Source organism: Chelonoidis abingdonii, chromosome 7 (genome assembly GCF_003597395.2).
Source record: "Chelonoidis abingdonii isolate Lonesome George chromosome 7, CheloAbing_2.0, whole genome shotgun sequence".
In the NCBI taxonomy this organism is placed as follows: domain Eukaryota; kingdom Metazoa; phylum Chordata; order Testudines; family Testudinidae; genus Chelonoidis; species Chelonoidis abingdonii.
The window spans coordinates 108,592,385-108,606,878 of record NC_133775.1 but is presented as its reverse complement, the minus strand read 5'-3'; the positions used below and the strand labels follow the sequence as shown (position 1 = coordinate 108,606,878).

The window sequence follows — 14,494 nt, the reverse complement described above, 5'->3', positions numbered from 1 at the left end:
TCCACAGTAACGCTATTCCGATATAGTAATATCGATTTTAGCATTACTTCTCTCGTTTTGTAGGAGTACAGAAATCGATTTAAAGAGCCCTTTAAATCGATATAAAGAGCAGTGTAGTGTGGACGGGTGCAGTGTTAAATCGATTTAACGCTGTTAAAATCGGTTTAACTGCGTAGTGTAGACCAGGCCTCAAACTCTGAATCAACTTGGTTTCCTTTCTCTGGTCAGACGACTTCTTCCTCTGTGGGCTGCCAAGTGAGAAGTGCTGCTATTGTGCCTCACCAAATGAGGGATGTCTTCAAACCCTCCTGCCGCTGTCATGCATCACAAGGGAAGTTCCACTTGCGGCAGTGGGAGATGGCTTCTGGCACTCTGAAACAATCAGCTGGTGACTGGAACCTGACACCTAGGACTCTAATATGGCTTCAGAGCTTTGGGTTCGACAGGACGTAACACAGAAAAACAAAACCAAAAAAACCCAACCCACAGCATCGAAGAAAAGCACATCCTGCCCCCCTCCCACACCCAGTCTCAAAGCTACAGGTAAAGCCGACTACAGGGATGCTACTGCACATGCACTCAAACAGGACCAGATAGGAAGATGTGTGTATCGGGTGTACCCAATCTCTCTTGTTGCCAGAGCCACATTGTCAAGTTTCCCCTTCCCAGTTCTTGTTCTGATCCAGTCACTCTTCCTCCCTAATCCCAAAGGGGTTTAATATCCACACTAGGACTTGCTGCTTAGCAAGTGGTAGCCAGGGACTGGTGGATGGGGGGCTGGAAGCAGCGTACATGCTCTACCGTGGAGCTGTCTGTTTCCACAGACTTCATGTACTTGTTCAGGATGGCGAAAATCTCGTTGTTCAGAATCTGATACTTCCTGATGCGGTCAGCCATCTTCTTCAGGGGCTGGAGAGGGGAAAAGAAGACAGAGAGATGAAGCAATTCCTCTTGGTCAGCTGGAAAGCATCAACAGTACCACGAGTCCACTAGTAGGAAACCTCAGTGGGGCAGTTACAACCCGTTACATTTCCACCTCATTCCCCACAGTGAACAGCGAGTCATCTCCATTCTGTGGGCCCATGAGTCATGCCAAAGCACGACAGGGCCAGTAGGCTGTAATCAGAAGAACCCAACTCCCCTACTCCCCGACTTACTTATTGCTAAAGCCGATGCAATGACAATATGGCTAATGGGCATTATTATTAATTATTATTTGTATGCAGCTCCCCACGGCCAAGCTGAAGGTCCCCACTTTAAGAGCAAAAGGGTTCTGTTCCCATGCCCCGTTAAAGCCTTGGCCTCTCTTCTGCAACTCCAGGTAGGAATCCCACCGTGGATGGCTCTAGCCCAATCTTAGCATTGTTTAAAGACACACGAGGACCCCCGTTGGGGATTCAGCACCTCGTTGTCCATCTGTGAATAACAGCGAGACCCTGTTACAATGCCAGAGCAGGGAGAGGGTAGTTTTGCGTTTCTGATTCTTCAAAAGGGGGTGGGAGGTGGCTGTCCCTGGCCTTACCACGTTCTTGATGATTTCATCCTTCCCATCCTGTCTCTGCACCTTCAGCAGATGGTAACAGAAGTCAAAGAGGTCGAAGCGCCGCTGCTGCCCGAGGAGAACAATGACGGAGCAGCCTGCCCAATTCAAACCGTCTCCAAAGCATTGCCTGGAGAGGGCCAGAGAGACATGAGAGGAGCTATTTAGAGAAGGGTTGTCCCACATGATATGAGTCACCTTCCTCACTGAATTCCTGCTGTCTTGACTCTTTCACACAGCTACTGTGTAGATGTGCATGAGAGCAAATGAACTAAAAAGCAGCCATGCAGAACCCCAGTGGAGTCAGCCTGTCTTCTCAGAACTCAAAGCAGGCAGCATGGCCTAGCGAACAGAACTTAGAAGACATGGTTTCTATTCCCATCTTTGACAATATGCTGCTCAGTGACCTCCAGCAAGTCCCTTCCTCTCGCTATGCCTCAGTTTCTCTTCCAATCTTTTATCTTCCTATTTAGCTTGAAAACTCATTGGGGCAAAGTCTGTTTTGCTGTCAAGTATCAGGAGGTAGCCATGTTAGTCTGTATCCACAAAAACAACAAGGAGTCCAGTGGCATCTTGTTAGTCTTCAAGGTGCCACCGGACTCCTTGTTGTTTCTGTTTTGCTGTGTTTGTACAGCACCATGAGGCTGTGATCTTCGCTGGGTTCCTTAGGGGCCCTAGTAATAGAAATAAACCACAACAGGATGCAAATTGGGAGAAAAAGTTAAAACAAACCTTCCTCCCCTCAAAAACTAAACAGACCAGAAGGCTGCAGCTAGGCCAGGGGTTCTCACACTTCGTTGCACCGCCACCCGCTTCTGACAACAAAAACTGCAACACGATCCCAGGACAGGGGCGGGACCAAAGCCTGATTCTCACTGCCCCGGGTGTGGGAGTCAAAGCCAAAGCCTGAGCCCCGTGCCCTGGGTATGGAAGGGGTCAAAGCCCAGCCCAAGGGCTTCAGTTCCAGCCAGGAGGCCTGTAACCTGAGCCTCGCCACCCAGAGCTGAATCCCTCAGACTTCAGCTTCGGTCCCGGGCGGTGTGGCTCAGGCTTCATCCCCGAGCCCCAGCAAGTCTAAGCCAGGCCTAGCGACCCCATGAACATGGGGTCCCGACCCACAGTTTGAGAACCGCTGAGCTAGGCTAACACAGTACAATCTCACTTCATCGACAAGGGGCTGTTTCGTCACCACCCTTATCGTGGCTGTGCAGAAATGAAGGAAAAATACCAACACGCTTGGTGTTGTGAGATCTTGTTGTGAGATCTTCCTTTACACTAGGGATAACCCCGGTATCTTACACAGTGCTCCCGCTCTATTGCCTCAGGTTGTGGAAGATGTAGCTGCCGGTGGCCCCGTTTGCCTGCGTTTTCATTTCAGTGCCTGTCCTCACATCATACTCTATCCCGGTTTTTACACTTTCTGCAAATGTTACTACTTGTGAATGGTGCCAAATCAACAGCCCTGGAGACTGGAGTCCTCTGCTCAGCCACAGAACAGGCCCAGCCCAACCTCCCCAGCTCCACTGCAGCCCTGAGGGGTAGGCAATGCAGTCTAGTGGCCAGCACACTGCACTGGGACTCAGGAGACCTGGATTCTATTCCTGGCTCGGCCTGTGGGGTGACTTTGGGCAAATCTGTGCCCTCCTCTATAAAGGGGAAAATGATTCTGATCTACTGACAGTTACTACGCAAGAACAAGGCATTATTATTATTATAGTTCTGTGTCTCAGCCCATTGTATGCCTGGCCTCTCTTTGTGGGGCTGGCTTTTGTGACTGGGATATCAGTTCCCTGGCAGTGCCAAAAGTATTTCATACGGGCTGCCATTAGACAGTCATGCCCAGCTGCAGCGGGCTTTGAACTGGCAGTGGAGGTAAAAGGCTCTGTATTACATTACTGCTTGGTTGTTACCTAGGGTTCCACATTATCACAACACGCTTCTCTGACCAACAGCCTGGGTATCCCTCACAATCCCGGGCATGCCCGGGTGGCACAGGCTAACCCACAAACAGCGCTGAGGCCAGCACCAGTGCAGGCAAACTCACTCTGCAGTGAACTCGTTTGTCCCCACGGGGATGCAGTACACAAACTGCATGGCACTCCAGAGCCGGTGGAACTCGACACACTCATCCACGTGCATGACTCCGTTGGTAGGGGGAGGCCCACGCCAGATTGGGTCCTGCAGGTAGCTGCGAATGCGCGTCAGGATCACCTCGAACATGGAGAGCCCACAGCACAGCCGCTCCTTGGTCAGCAAGTCACCCTCCCGAGCAATGGCTATTTGCTAAGAAGGAAGATAACCACAGAAACAAAAGCGGATGTGTAATGACCTCCCTTTTGGAATTCTGCACTGATCTCCATCCTGCCTCTCTCAGTTCTTTCGTATTTCATATCATATTCCATGCAAGACCAGACCTTACCTCTGACATGTTCCCGTGGTACGCCCCTCCTGAGAACAGCCATCCCACTTAGGATAGGGCAGAAGAATATAAAGGACACAGTCCTCAAAAATTTTTCATAACTCTAAACATTTTTATCCTCTGGAAATAACTGAATACCTTGGAAGTTAGAAGCTGAAGTCTGTTTTCATCCAGAAGTATTTATCCTTAATCCTGCCTGCACACTGCTACGTTACTGTGGGACTGCTCATGACTGCTGGACTGCATGTACTGGGTTGTTTCTGCCATACCACTCATGGATAGTAGACAATGAAGCCTGCTCTGTTACTGTAGGGTGACTGGTGAGACCTGAGTTGTGGACACTAGTTTCTTATTATAGGGATACTCCCTGTAGACACTTGTTTGCTATGATAGGGTTGTTCATAGCAACTGATCCAATATGGTGTGTGCAAATACCTAATAGGCACACCCAATTAGACATACGCAAACATTGGTATGCAACTGTGCACGTTTAGCTTTGAAAAACGGGTTTATGCAGACTTTGAGAGGATGTCAGGTACATTTTGGTTCTCCCAGCCTTGCCATGATCTTTTTAAAAAGCAGGAATGCTGTAAAATTCTTGGCTCGTTTTCTAGGTAGGATTAAAAAAAAGCTCTGAAAAATATTTGAAGCCACCAAAAACTTAGTACTGGTGGGGGCAAAGGTATATTTTAGAAGAAGTTTGAGGTAACCAACTTCATGAACTTTTGGGAGAATGGGGATGAAATGTATAGCCGTACTGAGAATTGAATAATACCTACTCTCAGATACACTCGTGCAAATCTGAAATAGTTCCACTGACATCAACAGAGTTACCCAGATGCACACCGTGTAACAGAGCAGAATCTGGCCTCATTTCATACCACAGTGACAGTCACTAAACCTAGAAAAAAAGGTGATTTAGGGCATAAAAGCAACTGTCCTTTGCTCTAGCAAAGCAGCTCTGGTTATTGTCTGTTGCAGCAGTGAGTTGTGCTAGTTTGAAGAGTATCATTAGTTGACTTTTCTTTAGCTTTTGTAATTGTTGTTTCATGCCATTTCCACCTGTATTGTTGACTCCCACTGCTTCCTCCCAGGGCCCGTGCAGTCAGTTAGGAAAATGGTGCATTGAGTTACAATTACATTTGCCAAGCGTAACAAGGTAAATGGAAGCATAGCTTCGTTACCATGTCTGCCTGGCCGGGGAGTCAAAATGTGTTGGGTCTGCTGTGGTCCCAGAAGATCACTCTCGTCTGAGTGTTTGTCGAGGCGTTTTATTCCCAAGGACAGAGCACTTGGCTCCCTGTGTTACGTGGCACCTGCATGCACAGCAGATGTGGCACTTTCTAGCCCTACTGCCCATGCTAGGGGGTTTCCTGTGGCTTTAAGCAGTTGCTATATTTCTGAATATCCCAGGAGCGTCTATAACAAATACATTTTTATCTGATCAGGATCAATACTGGGGTTCCAGGGATGCGGGTTGCAGATGGAAAGGGAAGGGGTGTGGCCCAGGTAGACAGTGAGAATGTGAGTGTTTGCTCAAATTACTTACAAGACAGTGCATCCAAATTAATGTCGAATTGTGGGGATCTGGTTTTGGAAACATCTGGGGCTCATTCTGCTCAGCTGATTGCCCTAATAAGTAACATTTTAGCCACCTACAGAGACAAATCTAGTGGCAGTGGATCCAGCCATCCACTCTGTCCCTTTTGCTGCCCTAAACCACAGGTCCCCACTAACTGAAATCCAGGAGCTCCTGAAACTCGTCTCCACCAGATGTTTAAAAAGCCCTGGCCGTGCCTTGACACCTCACTTCATTAGAAGTGGTTTATGCAGGCAATAGCCTAAAGCCTTTTTGTTTGGTAAATTTTGAAACGGGAAGTTCTACAATTACCGTCTGCTGCAGTTACAAGGACAGCCTGGTAGCATAAAAGCACAAGGCAATTAATATTCAACGATGAGCAAATATACTGAGAAAGTCAAGGGAGAGTACAGATTCTGCAAGGCAGCAGCACCAGCTCTAAATCTGTTAAACTGCAGAATGTGGGTTTCACATAACTGCTTCACTTCCCCCGTGCTCAGACACCAAGCTGGTAGTGGTGGCAGGCAGATATGCCTTGTGGATAGGTCAGTAGAGTGATTCCTGCAGAGCAGTGTTAAACTCACAACTGCAGCATGCCTGTAGCACAGCCGCTTGGCTAGAATTTCAAGGCTAAAATACTGAATGGGCCCACACCAACTTGCCCACTAAATCTGCATGCACATGGGCTGGTGGGCACAGAAACCAACCTGAGTTTAGTGTCTGCTCAGCAGGCTGAGGGATTGAATTATTTATTGACAGTGTTATTGTTTGTGGGATCCATATGCCACGCACACCCATTTCAGTGGGGTCAGATTGTCTGGAATGAACTAGTCCAATAATCTCAATGTATGATTTTTGAAGAAACTGTAAAAGGACCAATTCTGCCCTCAGCTGCACACACAGGGCTACCAGGGATGAAGCAGGATCCCCACGCATTCAAGGGCAGACTTTGATCCTATGGCTGATCATCAGAAAGTCTTAATATAAGGCTACTACTGCCGTGTGGCTGCCCACCGGGCTAACAGCAGCTGGAGGGTAATACTCGTATATCAAAGCCAGACCTAGAGTCTGAAGTCCCGTCATTGTGTCCCAGTTGTAAGAAACACGTCTGTGTCATGTCCGAGATACTAAACTCTCGTGAACAGCTTTACGGTGGGAGGGTGAGGGCAGCATACGACTCACAAGCTGTAGCAACTAAGGGTGGGCTTTGCAGGAGGGCCCAACTCTAGTCCCACTGAGCTCCATGGTTAACCTCCCACTGCCTGCGGGGGAAGAGGGAGCAGTTAGGCTCACTCTACTAAATGTACATTTTCTCATTCTTGTTGGGGAGTTTACTGAATGAGCCATTCTGGCACCTCGAATTCTGCATTAATCTCACATACAAATGATGATTTATGTCCTGCTCACTGCTGTTTGCTTGTCATTGTATAAACACAGCCTACACAGAGCCCCCTTTTTAATGCACAAACCATCTACAGCCTGGGCCAAAGCCATGGAAAGACTCTCACTGACATCAGTCGGCATTGGATGAGGCCCTTAGACCACAGCGTTTATTATGTAAACTGCACAGGACCAAATTTTCATTAACGGCATCCAAACCCGAAGTGCAGAAATGTGCTTGAAAGTTTCCAGACACCTGCTTTTGGGTGCCTATGTCTTCTGTGCACAAAAACGTGGATGTTTGTGTCCAAAATTGCATTACCAGGAGCAGTGGGGCACTATCAACAAATACAGTTATGTTTATTTACATCTGAGTTTCTGAGTTCTCATAACTTTGGTTCCCAAAAGTATGTACGTGAAGAACTTGGGAGCACACTAGAGTGAGTTAATTTTAGTGGGGAAAATGAAATACCTTTTGTTTGATCATAACAAATATGGTGAGGAAAAGCAGCAAGTGGACTTTATACAGTAGAATTTAAGGATGATTTTGCAAGGAAGGATAGACACACACACATAAAAGCACAGTGGTGATTTATATCTCAACAATGCCCCTTTACAAAGGGAACTATATGAGACATGAGAAGTGCCCACAAATCAGAATAGAATCCTCTGCTACACTTTCTGTTTTTTTGTTTCATATTATTCCCAGAGATGCAAAGTTCCACATGACCTTGAATTATAAATATGATCCTCTGGAAAATAGGAAAGTTAATTGCCTGGATCCTGTCCACAGATCTGTCACTTTTTATTGCTGGATGCTCATTCCAGCTACAGAAAATTACTGTGTGAGGAAGTTAATCTAATTCAGTGTCTCAAATACATCTTATTCTATTAACTAAAAGAAAGTAGCATTTTGACAGTGATACTGGTTGAAATCCTGGCCCCACTGAAATCACTGGGGGTTCAGCCATTGACTTCAGTGGAGCCAGGATTTCAACCATTATGTTTGTTTATTTTGGTGAGAGATTTTAAAATGGTGTCATAACTTCAGCATAAAATACAGATCTTTCCATTAAGGCCCCGATTCATGAAAGCATCCCTATGCAGGAAAGCATTTAAATCAGTGTTTCTCAAACTGGGGTCGCCGCTTGTGTAAGGAAAGCCCCTGGCGGGCCGGGCCAGTTTGTTTACCTGCCCTGTCTGCAGGTCCAGCTGATCGCAGATCCCACTGGCCATGGTTTGCTGCTCCAGGCCAATGGGAGCTGCTGGAAGTGGCACAGGCCGAGGGACTTAACTGGCCGCCGCTTCCAGCAGCTCCCATTGGCCTGCAGCGGCGAATCGCGGCTAGTGGGAGCCACGATTGGCCAGACCTGCAGACAGGGCAGGTAAACAAACCGGCCCAGCCTGCCAGGGGCTTTCCCTACACAAGTGGCGACCCCAGTTTGAGAAACAGTGATTTAAATGCATGCTTAACTTTAAACACATGCTTAAGCCCCAAGCACATGTTTAAAGTTAAACAAGCGCTTATATGATTTCCTGAATATGGATGGACTTAAGTGTGTGACTTAAGTGTGTACTTTCCTGAACTGGGGGCTTGAAGACTTGATGGTGATCCCCAAGGTCAGTAACAACCCCCACACATCCCCCCACAGCATTCCCTCCTGTGAAAATACCTATGGCAGTAGGTGACAATTTTCAAAGTTGTTAATGTTCAGAGCTGGCTTCTGAGCATTCACCCGACCACCCCTATTGCAGCATGGTTAGCATCCTGCCTTCCTGAAAGGCAGCCCTAAGATGGCAACTTTACACCAGCTCCTAAATCTCCCTGACAGACCTCATCAGCTGCTAGAGACAAGGGTTTAAATTTGTCTGATCAGCAGAAAAATGGCAGTGCGGAATAAAAATAAATCAGACTTCCCTGAGAAGTGTGGGGAAGCCAATGGTTGCAGGTAATTCAATAAAGCACCTGCCCAGAGAGAACCCTCTTCTTAGGGGAAGGGAGGAGCTGTGCAACATTTTGGAATAAAAATTGGAGCACTTTCCTAAGGCCGAATGGGCAATCGGGGGACTGCTGGGAATTTTCAGTAGCCACCTCCTGGGGGTTGCAAAGGAATCCTTACCTGAGGAGTTCCCAGCCTCTCTATTAAGGGAACCAGGTGAAGTGGGGCATATTTGGCTTCGAGACGCTTCATGCGTACCTCCAAGCGTTCTCCTTCTGTCAAGCGAGCAGCAAACAGTGACATAAGACTAGGCAGTGACAAGCCGGCATTTCCACAGAGTCGCCTGGAGCTGCCTCCCCACCATTGTCTGCTCTGGCTCAGGGGGTCAGAACACCAACAGGAAAGGGAACCGGGCGATGTGCGGCAGAAGGGGGTGTGATTACAGTCTCCGCACTAGCAGCTTCATTGTAAGTTTGTAAAAGGGCCCTGTTTTAAAAGCACACATCTTACTGTTATCAATCAGCTGTGGCACATTTCATGCTGTCCTTCTCCAGGCCCGCTTGCACATTGCTAAATGGCTTTTAAAACTGAACGAAATGGAATGGCTAACGAGTGTTTCAACCTGGGTAACTAGACTATAAACATCCTGGCTGGCACTTGTCCTCCACCTGACTTTCTACTGCATCACTGTTTGTGAAAGGGCAGAACGCAGTGTAAGAAACAAATCTGCAACATTAAGGGGGGCATTCTAGGTAGGGGAATAAGCACTGGTCTCTGCTTCCCTCTTGACTTCTTACCTTTGATGTAGACCCTGGGCAAAATATTTTGGAAGGGAGCAGCATGCAGCAAATCACAAACTTCTTCCTGGGACTGAGGCAGGAGGAAGAAAAATAAAATAAGTTAAAAAATTCCTTAAGGGACTGAGTATATGGCTCAGGGGGTTGGCAAGAGCACATGGACCTGTTCACCTCTAGGGCGCACATTCAAATCCAGCCCCGTAGTAACATAAGAGGTCTGAACCACTGTGAAGTGAAACTGGAAAAACGTACCTGCCCAAAGCCCTTTAAACCTAAACCAGAAAGGTTTGCATAGCTCTATTAAATAACTTCCTGTCTATAAAAGCCCAGAAGGCTATACTGAGCACTCACTGACTTCAAGTCTAGAAGCACAGGAAGGAAATGATTTTTGTTTTACTCTAACTTGATGACTTCCTATCATTTATTTTCTAAGGATCCTCAAGACATTCTCTTGATAGGAAGAACTTGTTGTCTTAATTGCTGCAAGGTGTGTATGTACATACATATATGAATCCTAGGGACTGTTACCGCACCTTACTTGGTATGTTCGTTTGGATTTAGTTCATTTGGATAGACCTTTACAGCCAATACTATCAGACCAAAGGTGTGGTGCACCCCAGGCAGACTAGAGAAGTCATACAAAAAGGGCTAGAAAGGAATAACAAAATGAGATGCCACTTGGAAAAACACATGCCAGCACACTTGGGGAAATTAATCCAAAACACAGACATACAAGACGAGAATCTGGAAAGAGTAATACTGAAAGAGAGATGGCTGACAACAAATCGTATGAGTTTGCAATGAGAGATAGCAGCAAGGAAAAAGGAGAGGTTACTTACCCAGTAGCTGGAGTTCTCTGAGATGTTTTGTCCCTTGGGAGTTCCGCGTGCACCTGTGCGCCTTTGAGTGGAGATTTTTCTTCCGCAGTGTCCATGGGTCTGCACCTGCACCCTACACATCCTCATGCTCTGGACCGAAGTTATACAGGGAGAGGTGAATCTGCCGCCACGCCACTTCCTTCTCAACAAGTCCAAAGGCAAGAACTCTGACGCAGAGGGGAAAGGAAGGTGGGCAGTGGAGGACCCATACGGATAAAACCTCTGAAAGAACTCCAGTTACTGTACAAGGTAAGTAACCTCTCCTTCTTTGAGTTATTGTCCTTATGGGTGCTCCACACTAGGCATCTTCAAAGGAGTTCACCTATTACGGAGGAGGATGCTGAGGAGACAAGTTCAGAACAGTTTGGAGAGTGGCCTTACCAAAGGCTGCGTCTGATCTGGAGACATGGCCATGAAGTATGTGGTTCTGAAGGATACGTGGAAAAGGAAACAACTCCCCAGAGTTCAAAGGGGGAGGAGGGTTCTCAAGGCACAGCGAATTAATTAACCTCCCAAGGTGGAGTGAGCTGACTGACGTGAGGGAAGACATTGGTCGATTCCTTCAGGAATCTTGTGGTAGTAGGAGAAGCACAAACTGAAACCCCTTCAATTGGCTGGTGAAAGGCTCTAACGGCAGCTAGGTGGACTTTAATAGAGCTGAATGAGAAACCTCGGGTTTTTATATGGAACAGGTAGTCAAGCCCGATAGGGAGGTCCGTCTTGGATGGGGATGACTGCTGTGCACACTAAAGCTGGAAACACTTCCACTTTTACAAGACGGCTTTTGTCATGCTCGGCTTCCGACTGTTCCGTAGTATCACCTGCAGTTCCACTTCCGACTGTCCCTCAAGAGGACAATTCTGCTCCGGGCTCAAGAGCCACTGAGGAGCCGTGCATGGAGGTGTAACAAGGCGAGATTGGAATGGGTCACACAGCCTGACTTCTGGGCCAGGGGGTCTGTCACCAGAGGGAGGAGAAGAGGTGGCATCAGAGCCAGAGGAACCATACTTATACTGTAGCCATGTTGGGGCTATAAGGATAACTACTGACTTCTCTTGTTTCAGCTTGTTCAAGACTCTGAGGAGCAAAGGTGTTGGAGGATAGGGATATAACAGCACTCGAAGCCATTGAGTGAGGAAGGCATCTCCCACGGAGTTGCAATTAAATCCTTTCCTTGAGCAGAAATCCATAGTAGCAGGAGGGATTGCACTTTCTGCCTCAAGAGACCCTTGTGAAAAGGATCCCTGAAAAAGGACAAGAAAGGGGAGGAGGAGTTGAAAGGGATGTTGTAGCCTGATGAAATTACTTCCAGCATCCATCTGTCCAATGTGATGAGCTTCCAGGAAGGTGTGAAATGGGAGAGACACTCCCTATAGGGTGGGTGGGGAACAGGTTCCACAGAGTGGGGGAGGTTCGTGGCCCTTGACCAAAGGGTCAAAGCAGCCTAGGTCATCTACTGGACCGTAGTAGCAGATGGCCCCTCCCTGTGATACCTGGGTCTCTTTTTATGTGGTTCAGTTGGTTTCTGGAAGATGAAAAACTAAACCAGGTGAGACCAGTGGGCCATCTGCAACTTACTGCATTTTCTTATGGTTGCAGTAATGTAAGTATCCTGGGATCACAGGATCACCCAGGAGTCCTTGAGAGCATGTAGGGACTTGTCAGTTGCATCACTGAAGAGCTTGGGCCCTTCAAACGGAAGGTCTTCTACAGCATTCTGCACTTCTCAGGGGGAGACTGGAGCACTGCAGACAGGAAGCTCACAGCATGACTAGGGCAGCAGCCAGAGAGCAAGCTGCTTTGTCAGCGCACCGAGAGATCCGTGTGGAATCCACACATGTTCTGGGTGTGCGGTTCTGTCCCATCCAGTGGCTCCAAGACCACTGAGAGTGAGAGAGAGAGATTGACTCTGCTCTACTGCCTTAGCTAAGAGTCATTTGGCTTTTAGTTCATGTGGTAAACATGTTGGCACTAAGCTCCAACGGTCCCAGGTTCGATCCCGCCCACCGACAACCAGGGTCTGTCAGTGTTACACGTACTAGATGCTTTGGCAATGGTCAGTCCTTCAGAGATGAGGGCTTGAAACTGGTCCTTCCGATCCTGTGGCAGATGTTCAATACATTGTGAAAATTCTGATTCTGAAGATGTGCCATCTAGTGCCTCCACTGGAGGGGCTACGGGTGTTGATACCAGCAGTCAAGTAGGTGCTGGCATTGGAGTCAGTACCAGTGGCCGAGCTTTTGTGGGAGGATGTGCTGGATTGACTTATAGGTCGGAACAGGTGGGTATGTCGGTCCCAACAGGGACATCCTCCCCGTGCCTCTTAGTAAAGAGGATGCAGGTCCCTCTGTCACACAGAGGTTCTGTTGGGAGCAGAATGAGGATGGCCTGGGTGCAGTACTCCTCGAGCTGAGGTGAGTCAAGGAGTACCAGAGATGACCCAGATGAGCAGTCTGCATGTTCCTTATGCCCGCGGCCCTCAAAAGGTGCCAGATTTGGGGCTGGTGGTTTCTTTAAGGAGTCTCTGTGTCTGGAGGTCTCCGAAGGTATTGAGGTTGCTGCAAAGCAGGGCTGCTTCCCAAGAGACTTCTCGGGACGCAGAGCGCTGGAAACCCTTTCTGGCAGTACTGGACTCTTGTGCTGGAGGCAGGAGCTTCAGTGGTATCCAGAGTGGACACGAGAGCTCTGTAGTCACTGGTGCCTAGGTTGACTTTTCCCCTGTGCTTAGACTGCTTAACAGGGGACTCAAATCTCTTCTTAGAATGTTTGGACGCCTCAGAAGTTGTCCCTTAATCTTCACTCACTGCAGCTAAAGCCAAAGACGTTGCCAGAGTATTTGGCTGAAGCCAATACAGACATGGGGGGAATTGATCCTTAGGGAGCACTCCGTAAGGAGCATCGTAAGTCTGTTCTCCTTCAGCTTCCTTGAGCTACTCTTGAACAGACCCTGCGCTTTGATGAGATGTGGGACTCTCCAAGGCAGCAGAGGCAGTTGGGTTGCCTGTCTCTGAGAGGAAAAGACCTGTGGCGAGTCTGGCAGTGTTTGAAGCCCAGGTTTTAGGCCTGACTTGCAGAAGGGAGACCGCAGGCAAAGAGGCTGAGGGTAGCAGATGCCATAGCCTGTGGCCAACGAAGAATGGGGGTGGCAGGTGCCAAAGGCACACATTTGTGCCGGGGGAGAAAACCCCAAGAATACTCAAATAAAAGTAAGAAATATAAATAAATTAAGTAAACAAAATGAGGTAACAGATAGCTAGAAGGTTAATCTACCAGACAGCACAATACTCAATCTCTAGCCACAGAAAACTGAAAAAGAACAAGTCATGGTGGGTCTGTCCTTCCCTACATACCCTTGTCTGGAGCACAAGGATGCGCAGGGTGCAGGTGAGGACCCATGGACACTGCTGAAAAAAATCTCTGATCAAAGGCACACGGGCACCTCATGTGGAGCACCCATAGAGACAATAACTCAAAGAAGAACAAAGTTATTTTGGGCTGCATAGATAGAGACATCGCTGCACAAAGAGATTTTGGTCTGTTTCTGTGCAACTCGGGGTAGGACATGCATTTGGAGCTAGCCATGCCATAAATTTAGCCAGGACAGAGCTGTGAAAATGATCAGGGGGCTGGAGGGAACGACTTAGTTAGGTCTATTGTATTGTGCAAGTAGATCTTCCTGTTTGGGATGCCTTGGCGGAGGGTCCATAACCCTGACAATATGCTGGTAAGAGTCTGGGGCATGGACCGTGGTGGGAACAGAGCCGTGAATGCCGTAGCGTGTTTGTGAGAGTGCAGGGTGTGGCGTAGTTAGCACGGGAGATGGAGGGAAGGGGATGGCATCATGGATCCTATACGGACCCTGCGGTTTGTGGCATGGAGAGTTTCGGGAGTGGGCACAGAAGCGTGGCATGGGCATGGATGGCATGGTGTCTTGCTGCCACGTGGGCAGAAGCATCCTCTT

At 48.1% G+C, this 14,494-nt stretch overlaps 1 protein-coding gene across 2 annotated transcripts in view; it reads right to left on the bottom strand.

The window, feature by feature from the left end:
* Positions 1-432: 432 nt before the first annotated feature.
* CYFIP2 (cytoplasmic FMR1 interacting protein 2) overlaps positions 433-14,494 on the bottom strand; it is a 61,356-nt gene continuing 47,294 nt past the window's right edge. The window contains exons 26-30 of one of the 2 annotated variants that reach the window (XM_032800477.2): positions 9,656-9,728; positions 9,039-9,133; positions 3,585-3,823; positions 1,523-1,670; positions 433-909 (exon numbers count right to left, since the gene is read on the bottom strand). In XM_032800477.2, the coding sequence (XP_032656368.1) occupies positions 742-909; positions 1,523-1,670; positions 3,585-3,823; positions 9,039-9,133; positions 9,656-9,728 (723 nt within the window). In that variant the 3' untranslated portion in view covers positions 433-741. The remainder of the gene's footprint in view (positions 910-1,522; positions 1,671-3,584; positions 3,824-9,038; positions 9,134-9,655; positions 9,729-14,494) is intronic. The other variant, XM_032800478.2, reaches the window with a different exon arrangement.